The 12,275-nt window shown below is 40.5% G+C and overlaps 4 protein-coding genes across 4 annotated transcripts; 2 read left to right on the top strand and 2 right to left on the bottom strand.

Annotated features, from left to right (window-relative positions):
- Positions 1–2,546: 2,546 nt before the first annotated feature.
- Positions 2,547–4,579, bottom strand: M431DRAFT_496324 (hypothetical protein; the record flags this gene model as incomplete). Its single annotated transcript, XM_024917481.1, has 5 exons — positions 2,547–2,559; positions 2,924–3,060; positions 3,106–3,632; positions 3,717–3,900; positions 3,923–4,579. 5 exons carry the CDS (start codon positions 4,577–4,579, stop codon positions 2,547–2,549), a joined length of 1,518 nt encoding a protein of 505 aa, XP_024774072.1.
- Positions 4,580–5,275: 696 nt separating this feature from the next.
- M431DRAFT_483175 (hypothetical protein) lies at positions 5,276–5,742 on the top strand (the record flags this gene model as incomplete). Its single annotated transcript, XM_024916102.1, has 2 exons — positions 5,276–5,381; positions 5,402–5,742. The coding sequence occupies 2 exons, from the start codon at positions 5,276–5,278 to the stop codon at positions 5,740–5,742; spliced, it is 447 nt and encodes a 148-aa protein (XP_024774071.1).
- Positions 5,743–7,306: 1,564 nt separating this feature from the next.
- On the top strand, positions 7,307–8,709 carry M431DRAFT_87557 (hypothetical protein; the record flags this gene model as incomplete). The annotated part of the gene is made up of 3 exons (XM_024923810.1): positions 7,307–7,507; positions 7,566–7,790; positions 7,855–8,709. 3 exons carry the CDS (start codon positions 7,307–7,309, stop codon positions 8,707–8,709), a joined length of 1,281 nt encoding a protein of 426 aa, XP_024774070.1.
- A 3,250-nt stretch (positions 8,710–11,959) lies between these two features.
- M431DRAFT_17704 (hypothetical protein) lies at positions 11,960–12,275 on the bottom strand (the record flags this gene model as incomplete). The annotated part of the gene is made up of 1 exon (XM_024913085.1): positions 11,960–12,275. Exon 1 carries the CDS (start codon positions 12,269–12,271, stop codon positions 11,960–11,962), a length of 312 nt encoding a protein of 103 aa, XP_024774069.1. The 5' UTR covers positions 12,272–12,275.

The following is a 12,275-nucleotide window of genomic DNA, read 5'->3' as shown; positions in this document are numbered from 1 at the left end:
ACTAACCCTTTAGGAGGGAGATATAGTCTACCTACTTTAATATACTTAAGGAGAAAAATAAGCTAATATTAAAATAAATAGGCTAAGTAATAAGCTAGACTATAAAAAAGTCGGGCTTTATAAGATTTTAAAGAAAATTAGTAAAGTTAACTATAAACTAAACCTCCTAAAGCAACCAAGTAAACAAAGAAAACCAGTATACCTAATTTTTTACATCTCACTATTAGAAAAAGCACTAATAAATAAAAATACGGGAGAACTTATTAAAAATAAAATTATTATTAAAAGCAAAGAACTTAAATATAAGGTTAATAAAATAATATTACTAAAAATAAACAAAGTAACCAGTAAACTCTAATACCTAGTAAAATAAAAAGGATACAACAGGGACGTAAACAGCTAGGAACCAGAAAGTAATTTCAAATACACTAGTACTACTTTAAAAACCTTCTAAAACAAACTCCATAAACAATTACAAGTATAATAAAAACTAATATAGGAAGAACCTAAACAACCTGTAAAACTACCTAGGATAGTAATAAGGGAATACCCCCTATTAAGGTAAGAAGATCGGGATCTAAGGACCCTAAATTAACGTTAGAAAAGAAATTAATATTAACAGCCTCCAGACCTAAAGTTACGGAATTAGTAGGATTAGGTAATAATATTTTAGCCTAACGTAAGGCCTCCGCTTTCGTATACTTAACCCTATCCAACTTATCTAAGTTATTAATACCCCGCACAACAGCACATATTATCTTTCAATACCATCGTTTCTTCTCCTTACAAAGGCGTTTAACCTTTACACTAGCTAGATAAAGATATTTAAGCTCTTATTTATGCTCTTCTTCAGCCGCTTTAATTACTACTTCTAACTTAATATATTAAGCAGCTACCTTATGAAACTGCACAGGAGAAAGTTATTTAGCATTATAAAGGGATTTTTAACTAATAATATAAACTAAATAACAAGAGGATTTACCCTCTAAGAAAAAAACACTCCGTACCTAAGGATTCATAAGCAGAATATTTATTTATTTTAACTAAGTAAGATAATATTAATAAGTAAAGATTACTATACTACTCTTGCTTATTAGTTTTACGCTCCTTAGATTTAGTTAGTATAATTACGATAATTAGATACTAAGTAAATAAAGAATAAAAAAACTAGGTAAGGACTTATAAGAAGGGAAGTAGGTTACTTATACTATAAGGAGCAAGGTCTTAAGGATAAGACTAACGGAAGGGAGACATTATATTATAACCTAACACTTATAATCGCAATAATAGGCCAACCAACCAGGTGCGACCGGATTAACTATAATCTAAGTAACTAATTAAGCCCCGCTCGTCTTACTTATTTAACAAGCTTAGCAAGCTTATACTCTTTATGCTCGTCTTATAAGCTATATAAGCCCAGAACTAACTAAATATATAAATTCACTTTATAACACTCATTAAAATAGTTTAGATAGCCAGTTATAAATATAGAACAACGCTTAATTATACCTATAAGGTATTATCTACTAGTTATGTAAACAAACCCCTTTTATCCTTATTAATTGCCTACCAGTCCAGCCTGGCCTATCCGCCAACATAAACCTAGCATAAGGTTTATCCCTTGGGAATTCCTCTTATACTAACACTATAGGAGCTCAGCTTGTTACACTATTATATACTATAACTTTAAAAAAACTATAGTATATAGTCCTTTTATTAACGTAAAGGTTTATAATACTAAGGTAGTAGGTACTTTTAAAGTTATAAAGCTAATTAAAATATATACTTTTATAGACCTAAATATTTAAGAGATTTTACTTTTCCTAAATAACTTAGTAGTAGTAGATAAAATACTAGGGTTAACTTCCGCCTTATCTTAAGGAGCTTATATAAGGCTATGTTAAATTACCTAGAGACTACTTTTATAAGTAATTATAAAGGTAGCCTAGGTCCTAGGTTATAAAAATATATTAGAAAATAAAAAAGCTAACTAACTAGTAAAAGAGGGTTTAAAACTCCTTTACTACTTAAGTAACTATTTTACTATTACTTTTATTAAAAGGTAGGTAAAAAAGAAATATAAGGAAATATAAGATAATAACTAAAATAATAACTACCTAGAGCCCTATAAGGCCAGTAAATAAGGCCTTTATAAAGCCCCCTTTATACCCCTAGAGTTATATCTTCTATACCTAATCCTATATAAGCTACTAGCTAAAAGGTTTAAATATAAGGACTTTATAAAATACTATAAAAGATTTAAATATAACACTAGGCCTATTTATAAATATAGGGAATTAAGGATATAAAGGTACTTTATAAAGTATTATATAATAGCCCCTTTCTTCCCTAATATATTAAAGAGGGAGGCGTACTTTAAAACTACCTATATCTAATACCTCCTTAGTAATAGGGGGTATAAAGACTTTTAGAAATTAGTAGAGGAAATAAGCCTATATAACCCCCCCCCTATAGAAATAAATATATAAAATAGATTAATACTTCCCCTTTTCCTTTATTACATTAAAACATAGCGAACGCCTAATCTAAACTCGGCAGCTCCTACCGTCCTAGTACCTAGATAAGGACTTATATAACTAGATTACTTAGTGGACGTTAATAATAAAACAAATAAATAAACAAACTAGCAGAGAGTAGATACTTAGCTTTTTGAAGTGTCTGCTACTGCTACTGCTTTCAGCTACTATAGATACTTCATTCTCGTGTCTGCTACTATAGCCATATTTCGCCATTGTCTGCTACTATAGCTATATTTCTCTAGTTTCTGGTATTATCATTTGCGATTCATGTGGTTTTAAATCTAAGCCTTGGAATGCCTAATGGTAGACTTGTGGTGCTGGCTTGTCTTTCCTATATATGCAAAAGCACTTTATATATGTATCTATTATTCAATCATTCTGACCTTGTCATTACGCCCTTCAGTGCTCTTTGTTCTATCCGAATCTGCTGCAACGAGATGGGTCGAATGACCTGGCCTGAAAGCATAAGGTAGCCAATTGCGTCTCCGTGGGATTTAATAGTAGCTTCATCTAGTAGTTCCTGAGTTAGATCAAGTCTCCAACCATGGCGCTGTTGTACGAAAGCTTCCCAAGCCCGGATTACGGACGGTTCCATGATAAATTCCCAGGTGCCTCTCCAAGTAATTCTAGCTTGCTGTATATCGTGAAACACCTGGTACTTAAAGAGCGCCGCGACGCCCTTTCGTCCGTTCCAAATCTCCATTGTCTTCAGTTTTGGCATCTTTGTAGCCACTGCTGCTGCGGCCTGAAGCATAGCTCCAATCTCGATTGGACTTTTTTCTGGTGCAAGTAACTTTGAAGTCAGCACGAGTGAAGTCAGGTTTGGCCATTCCCAAGAGGGTTCGATGTTGAAGAAGTGGTTAGCATCTACGATAAATGATGCTGCGAGATGCTCAAGCTTAAGGCTGGTGAGCGCGACTATCCGGCTAACAGCAGGGGCTGGTTTCCGAATAATGTCGCACCCAGATACTTCAACCCCGAATGGGAATCGTTGCATATGCATAGGATACTGTTGATTAATATTCTCGAAAACCACAAGTCTTTTAAGATTGCCGTTGAAACGTCGGATAGACTCAAAAAGATATGGATACTCTGAATGCGAGATGCGGATTATTAGCAGTCTTGTACCTAGCCAGATGATCTCGAGCAATAATTCGGGTATGTAGCCACACTCACGTCTATCTGTAAGCCCCTGCTTAAAATTCCATTCCCTCCAGGGCTCATAGTGGACTTCTTGAAGTCTGGGAAAACGGGCAAACATATGTGCAAGCGATTTCGGCTTCCATCTACGGCGGTTCTGTTGCCGCAGAAGCAAAGTCACTACCGCAGGAACCGATGGAAGCCGATCCCACCAGTGTAGCTCCGACTGATCACTATCAAACGGCCCTTCTTTCCATGATTGGATGAAAAGATTTGAGAAGCACCCTTCGAGGTGGAGGGTGGTATGAACCACCAAAAACCCATCCATGTCTAGGGTCATGATGGACTGGTTTTTTTGATACCATATGCTGTATGTTACGCCGACCGTCTAGCGTATCTAAAGCAGTATCGGGCATAAAGGTCAGATACTTAAAGAAATGTTTTGAGTCACTAGGCGAATAGACACTAATATCGAGTATCAAATTGGCGGTAAGATCCCATGTGCTGAGAATGGAGAAGAGAGTATGGAATGACGTGGTAATAGGGCAGTGATCTGTGTCGCTGATAGCGAGTGCTTCGTCAAATTCCGCGCCTGCATTGCCTGGCCAGCACCAAGTGCAATCATATTCATCAAGTTCCAAGCAGAACCAAATACAGGCAACAAAGGCCCGATTGCGACGAATCATCGAATTGAAGTCAGCGAGGCGCGATGGTGTTAGTTTGATTCGAGCAAAGTTATGTCGCTCAAGCTCTATCTGCCACTCTCTAGACACTGTGGCCAAGGGACTCAGTCTGCAGCCGTCTTGCGCAAGGGCTTTGAAGATGAGAAGTCGAATTTCTGTCGGCAAGCCGTTCCAAGTTGAATCCCATTGTCTGTTGCTTAGTGATATTGAAGACATGACGTGATAGACCGAGAGCGGTGATAGGTGTGGTAATGGGGCAATGTAGGAATATGAGTTAGAGAATCTAAGATGTGAATGTATGCAATAGTTGTAAAAGAAGAGAACTTCAGTTACTACCTACCATACAGGTAGAATGACAGGAAATGGTAAGATTTATCATCTGTCTGTGAAACCCCTCCCCGACTGTTGGTTCAATCCTGGTGGAAAGTTATATATGATGTGGCAAGCTTAAACATTGGCCCAGCTAAGCGCCACTGAGTTTATCGATGGCCCGCGAGCCCCATTGTCGAGATACTGCTAAACTACGTATACTACGTTGAAATCTTTTACAAAAGACTCAGACCTACATTAATAAGACAATGGCAACCTTATGTAACATGGAAGAATAACGCAGAAGGCGAGCATGTAGCCATACCAATCGAGCAGCATCATGGTAATTATAAGCTGACCCCGCAATCAACCCCACGTTTTGGGCTGCCTAGATGCGGAACATGAGGGATTCCTTCATCTCGACAGCAAGCTATTGCCAAGCAACAATGTATCACCATTCAACTAATAGCTAGACACTGGCCAAGACCGTCGAACTCTACTGATGTACCCCTAAATCCAGTGCCTGGTACAAATTAGCCTTCGTCTCTTTAGCGCTGTTGTTATTCCCTCTCTAGCTAGACATTGGCGTCAGCCGGCTGAACAATGTCCCACTCTGGGCTACCTGAAGAACCAACGCCATTTGGAGTCAGCGAGAAGAAGCAGTTATCGTATCATGCATACACTTTTGGGTGGATCTGCGCGCTTCGGTGTGAGCTCAACGGTGCAAAGGCTTGCTAGATGAGCAACATGAACAACTTCCATCGGCTGCAAGAGACGACAACAGTTATCTCCTCGGCCGGATGGCAGGACATAACGTTGTTATTGCCTTCACCGGGTCAGGTAACTATGGAACAAATGCTGCTGCACAACCCACGGTACACATGATTCGCCCTTTGCACAATATTCGATTCGGCTTGCTGGTTGGCGTGGGTGGCGGAGCCCCGAATCGACCGGATCCGCACGATCCACTCAATGATGTTCGGCTTAGAGATGTCGTTGTTGGTGTCCCAAAGGGAAATCATAGCAAGCCATTAAACTTGCCCCATTTCATGCTGATTGTTCCCGGTTGATATTAAAATTTCTCGCCATATTTTAAATTCTCCTGCAGTTGGCAATGTTGTTGCAATAGCCTTCGAAACCCTTTCAATCTCTCTGAGACTGCCTTCGGACGGCCTCAAGTCCAAATGGTTCGTATTCTTTTTAACGTTTTCGAGCTCCGTTTCGATTTTACCAAGTTTCTTCTCAATTTCTGTCGTCGGGAAATACTATGGTTTCATCACCACAAGGTAAGCAAGAAAAAAAGAAGCAGCACTAACTAGGGTCCCAAGTATTGCCTAAACAATTGCGAACCAGACAGGAAAATCCGGCTACTGCAAGTGTTATTCTTTGATCTATAATAGAATCAGGAGAAATCGCGCGCCTAGAGTCAAGGGGGTAACTGTATCGTTCTATCGTTCTGGGACAGTGAACACACAGCTTCTCAATGCAGTACTGTTCTTTTCAGGGCCACGATATCATAGTAAATAAAAGATTGCTCTTTGGGGGCTCAACTACCCACTTTTTGGAGTCGCCAGACTCCATCATGGAAGTCAGCATCATTTCGTGTAACCCCGCAAGCCGGAGGACAGAAAAACCAAGACCAGAATATTTCGAACACCTACGCCTTAAAATAATACACCTGTTCTTTAAGTATCTGGTACTATAGCTATATTTTCTCTGATATTTACTACTACACCTATATTTCTCTCATAGCTGCTAGTATATCTAAATTTCTCTAGCAACTTCTAGTATAGTTAACTACTTTTAGTATTTTCTATCATAACTGTATTTGTCTAGTATTTAGTATTGAGCTAATTAGGCGTTTACATTGCTGCATGTATGCACTTATTCATTTTATGACCTCGTTTTTTCCGACCTCCACTTGCCCCGACCCAAAAGTACATAATCACGTTGTATAGTGATTGCTACCTAAGAGCCATAGTTACTGCCTGGGTAGCAATATTATTAGTTTAAAAGAGCTAACTTTCGTTTATATATATATTGGTTTACTTGTGCCCTTGTGATTCACAGCCAACTTCAAAGGTTCTTCCTATTGAGTCATGATATCTTCAACAAACCTCAGCTGCCCTTAATGTGAAACCGAAAATAGCTCTGCCACCCTCGTGTAACTAGTTCATGACACGAGCTTTTTTCGCCTCAAAGGCCTCACATAAAAGTTGAATCGATAGAAGTGAATTACACATTTACTCCATTGTTCTGGACCAGGCAATCCGTCCGATCTTACTCAGCACTAAAGAGACTCTTTGTGAGATAAGTCACATATTCTGTCCTAGTCCCACTGGCCAAATGCGTATTTCTTTAGATCCATTGTTATCTATGGGGGAGCAAAGGCTATATAATGATCCAACTGTTTCCCGTCTTATTTAGAAAACAGAATTGTTCCTTCTATTCCTTCTATGCCGATCCCTTACTACAGATAGCTAATCATGTCAACCTTGCCCCTGTCAGCCACTGACCTGGTTTACGGATGTATTGGAGAGCATTCGCCAGGGCCATCCAGTGCGAACCACAGAGCTCACCACCTCGCCTGAGCAGAGGAAAGCAGACAACGAGTATATCCAGACTGGGCCACCGATGCTCACCTTTCTAGGCGCCGCCTTACCCAAGACAATGTATCACACATACATACATCCCTCATTAATCGCGCGCTTCACTCAAATACAGTCGGCACTGGGGAAAGTCACGATCAATATCATCGAGAGATGGTTCTCAGACGAAGCAGCAAATTTCCCATCAAGAATGCCTTTAGACGAATACGAAGAAGATGTACTTAGGGTATGAGATCTACAATGTTTCTGTCGCTCTTGTCCTCCAATCTAAACAGATGCATCAGTGGATAGCCTCGTCTGGCATTGTACCAAGATATGCTGGGAGACAAGGATGTTCACGCCCGGATTTTTTATTTTCGGCCACTTCCAAGAACCCATGTGAACCCATCATTTGTGAGATCAATGCTCGTTTCCCATATAACTCCTGGTTCTATATTGAGGCTGCGACTGAACCATTTGAGAGGGCTGGCCTCCAGAAGTCTGGGCTGAAGACAGGCCACGATTCCGTGGTAAGCATATACAGAGTCCCGAAATAGTTCTTCGACATCATCTTATTGTGGTTCTTATGCGTAGGCTTTCGGCGATGCCGTTGTGAGCCTCTTTGACTCATCGCATCCTGGCCATATTCTGCTTGGGAAACAATGGATAGGATTTGACATCCATTTGCTCCCAGACATCTTTAAACAGAGGACCGGGCAAGAGATGCGGATAATCTCACCATCTGACCTAAGGCTTACAGAAGATTCGAACTCACCTACTGGTTACCATCTTTCGTGCGCCGTCAAGGATAGCGAAGAACTGGAGCGAGTGTGGCAGATCAGCATAGATATGGTACAGGCCGAGATTCGAGAATTTCCTCCAGAGATATTGCGCGAGATTGCTCGCGTTTGCACCAACGATCTACGATCCATCTTTTTGCTCCATGACAAGCGTTTCTTGGGCATTATACTCGAAGAACTCGATGAATTATTGGAGGCAGGAGTAATGAATGCCATGGAAACTCAGTTGTTAAAGGAGAGTATTGCGCCCACTTATGTCCCAGGTTCAGCCGGTTGGCATGCAGCGATTTCTTCACCAAATAGCAAGGAAGAACTGGTGCTGAAAGATGCTCGCGGCGGAATTGGAAGGGGCCATACATTTGGACACAACGTGACACAAGAAATATGGGACGAGCGTCTGCGGGCGGTTGGCGACGGCAAGCTTGTTGACGGCAAGGCCATCGTACTCCAAAAGAAGGTTGACCAGGTTTCCTTTGACATTTTAAACCTAGCTGGAGACACTTTCCAGAAGCTGTACCTTATTGGCGCATGGGCAGCCGTAAATGGTCAATATCTTGGCGTAACTTCGATGAGGGTCGGCAACGATTTGGGGTGTGTGCCACCACCAGACGGTGGCATGGCCATTCTTTCTGTCACATCTTCTTCATAGGTCATGGTTCCAAACCTAAATGAATGACATACAAAAACTCTTGCAGGACAGTGCATTATCGCTTTAACGTCATTTACTACTGGAGTATGGTGTAGGATAATCATCAGTTGTACATATACAAGATATAGTAGATATTTGTACAATTGAAGTTGGATCGTGAAATACAAGACAAAGTTGGCCTTATAAACGCTGCATTAACAGTGGCTCAGAGTGTGCCATGATTCAGTGAATGTAAAATAAGCTTATTCTGGTCTATGGGGCTTTTGGTATTGGAGTTCGGGATTGAAGTGCTTAGATCAAAATTATGCTCTAATAGAGTGGAGGCAACAAGTAGGTTGTGTTGACATTCAGAATGCGGAAAAGATTTCCCGAACCAGATGTACTAGAACGGTATCAGCCTCACAGAAGTCTTAAATGTAAAGCTTTCTGAGTCGAAGCTTCAACAACTTGTCCCAAGCTCGACAGGCGGCGTCGTGAAGTTGACACAACAGACCAGCAAATGAAGCAGCAATGAGAGAAGCTTCTAGTGTCATGTGAGGCCTACAAGAGGATGCGGAATGCGTCACTTTTATTCGAAACATGACTGTGCTTGCTTCTCTATGGACAGATATCACTAGCCGGTACAGTAGTATTCATATGGTTGACTGCTGGTAGATACCAACAGTTGTGTAGTTTCTGGTGAACTTGATTTGTATTCGGCTTTTGTGTCAACCATTTGGTAAGCGAGACTTCACGACCAACATGATGATTGACGCGTTGTGCCGTAACACCGCTTGACTTCACGCTCGCTAGACAGTACATGTGAAATGATTGTCTTATTGCAGAGTCTGTTGTCACCGCGATAAGTTGCCATAGCAATTGTTGGACATCGTAAGATGGAGGAGCTATCGAGAGGGGGGAAAAAGGAAACTGGAGCGCGCGTGGCGGATGGGGGGCATTGGTACTCGGATATATGCTTTGTGTTCTCACGTTGTCGAAGCGCATAGGATACGAAAATTACGATGCTCAAAGTGTCTTGAGCATGCAGTCGGTGCAATTACTTTCAAACTAATCACTAAAGCTAACACTAACAGGTAACCCTGGAAATATTCTTCATAAGCAAAAGGCCAGTGTCGACCGAATTGATTCATCAGAGTCACCAACGTAACCGTTATCCCCACATGAAGCTTTTTTGAAGGTCCGAGACATCCTTAGATCAGTGCGGATTACGTCTACTTAGAGTTGGATGTGGAGCCATTTTAACCCCTCTTTTTAATCGGTTCTATATAAAGCCTAGTATGCCTAATAGGAGCTTATTACATTTCAAGTAGTTATTGCCCTTGAGTATTCCTGTTCCGTTGAATTTACAGTTCAATCCAGCCATAGCGTCACAAGTGTCATAATGGATCAATAACTCTTTTCAATTACTTCGATGAACCTTTCAGGGTACTATTCTTTCAGGATGACGATGACACCGGATCCAAAGGTTTCGTTGATAACTTTGCAAAGGACTTCACTGAAAGGTATTATTATTCAAGATATTACAATTGGCTGTCTGTTACTGAGAATATGTAGCATTAATAGTCAGCATTTAGACTACAATGCATTCCAAAATGCTTGTATTGTAGCTCGTAGAGAGTGGATCATGTCTTTACAAAGTCATGAAGCCCTGGTCACTTCTTTTGAAGATGCACAGGGCGAAATATATCCACACGACAAAGGGCCAAATGTTGTGGCTACAAAGTCGTTCTGGTCTTTTGAGGAAAAGACTACTAGAAAAAAGACGCATTGCGAAACAGTTATAATATATCACTAAATTAGGGGAGGATGGGATAAGGAGAGTTGCGCAATGGACAGAGGTTACGCGAGATCTGGAATAGCAACGTAATATATGTATATAGATCTATTATTATCTCAAAGTATCACTTGACCTTACTTTGATTTCTTTTCTATTCATTGGTGGCAATTAGCGATTGAATGACATTATATTGGGCGATAACAATACGCACTAACGTCTAATATCGAGCATAGTCAGCAATAGTAGTTTAGTATGTTTTTAGTCATATGTTATAACGAGGCGAGGAGCTAAGGGATCTTTACCTGCCTAGTAGCAGTAATACCGGACGGCTAGAAAATATGAGTAAATACCATCTCTGTTTCAGTGAAGAACCATGTGGAATCTAATATGTTAACTCTTGGCGGTTGTATAAGGAGACCGGAGCCAGAAATAGCTGTTAAAGAACTCATGCTTTGAAAGCTTTATCATACAACTACGTTACGAGTGAGCAGCTGAGTCATAAGAAAATGATTAGCGATTGTGACCCAATGACTATTCAGGTGTTAGTTTCAATACTACTCAGCTCTTAACCGTAGTATTCACTGAAATAGTCCATCGACATTGTATTCTCGGTGTACACATAAGTGAATCCCTCAAAATAAGGGGTAAATGTTACAGTTTAAAGATGCAATGCGTTGATAATAAGCCTTCAGTAATGAGAAATGCGGTTAATTGTATCATAGACGTATCTTCATTATTTCTTGCCGTCTTCATTAGACAATCGAGATTTCAGACACTGTAAGTGGAGCAGCTTTATACTCCAATATAAGTTGATTAGTGTCATGTACTCACACATAAGACCATGGATAGAGAAGAATCTGCGGTCCCATCAAATCTTTTATTAAGTTTAGGGGTCTGCTATCTTAGGAGGTTCGAAGCTCTAATTCGGAGTCACCAAGTTTCGGTTTAGGAGCAACTGAACTGATAGTATAGATACATAATCGTCTTCTATCCTACACGCTCTAGTATCTTAGCGATTCTCTCATGCCCTTTCCGTCTTGCATAAATAGCTGCCGTATCTCCATTCTAATCCACCAATCGTGGATCTGCACCAGCTTCCATTAGAGTTATCACAATCCGCTCAAAGCCACGTCCGAATGCGAAAAAAAGAGGCAACGTTCCAAAATCTATCCTCAAGTTAATATTTACATCTCCTCTTTACGCTAGAATTTTAACGACTTCCTCGCGTCCGTAAGCCGCTGCGGCACCTAACGGTATTCGCCCCCAACTATCACCTAGATCTGGATTTACTCCTTGATCTATCAACTATTCAATAATCTAAACATCTCCGTCGCATGCCGCTTAATAGAACTTCGAGACGTGGTACCATATATGCCAATTAGACATAACCAGATTCCGCTGGGCCAAAACATTAAGAATATTAACTAGACCACATATTGCTGCGGTTTTAATAACATCCTCTATAATTATAATCTAGTCTCCGCATCGGTTCAGGAGTACCGTCATTATCTTCTCACCACTGATCTCGTTTTCTGCTACAGCTATAAGAATATCCTCTGTAATAGTAATCCGGTTCCCATATTGGTCAAGAAGCAGCGCCATTACTCCATCACCAAAGATACTGCTCGCTGCAGCTTTTACAATGTCTTCTGTAATAACAATCTGGTCTCTTCGCCGGTTAAAGAGCAGTGCTATTACTGGGTTATTACCACTTCCTGCTGCATCTTTCATAATGTCTTCTGTAATAACAATCTGGTCTCCTCGCCGGTCAAGGAGCAGCGCCATTACT

The sequence above is a fragment of the Trichoderma harzianum genome (genome assembly GCF_003025095.1).
Source record: "Trichoderma harzianum CBS 226.95 unplaced genomic scaffold M431scaffold_7, whole genome shotgun sequence".
Taxonomy (NCBI): Eukaryota; Fungi; Ascomycota; class Sordariomycetes; order Hypocreales; family Hypocreaceae; genus Trichoderma; species Trichoderma harzianum.
This window is presented reverse-complemented; position numbering and strand designations above follow the sequence as displayed.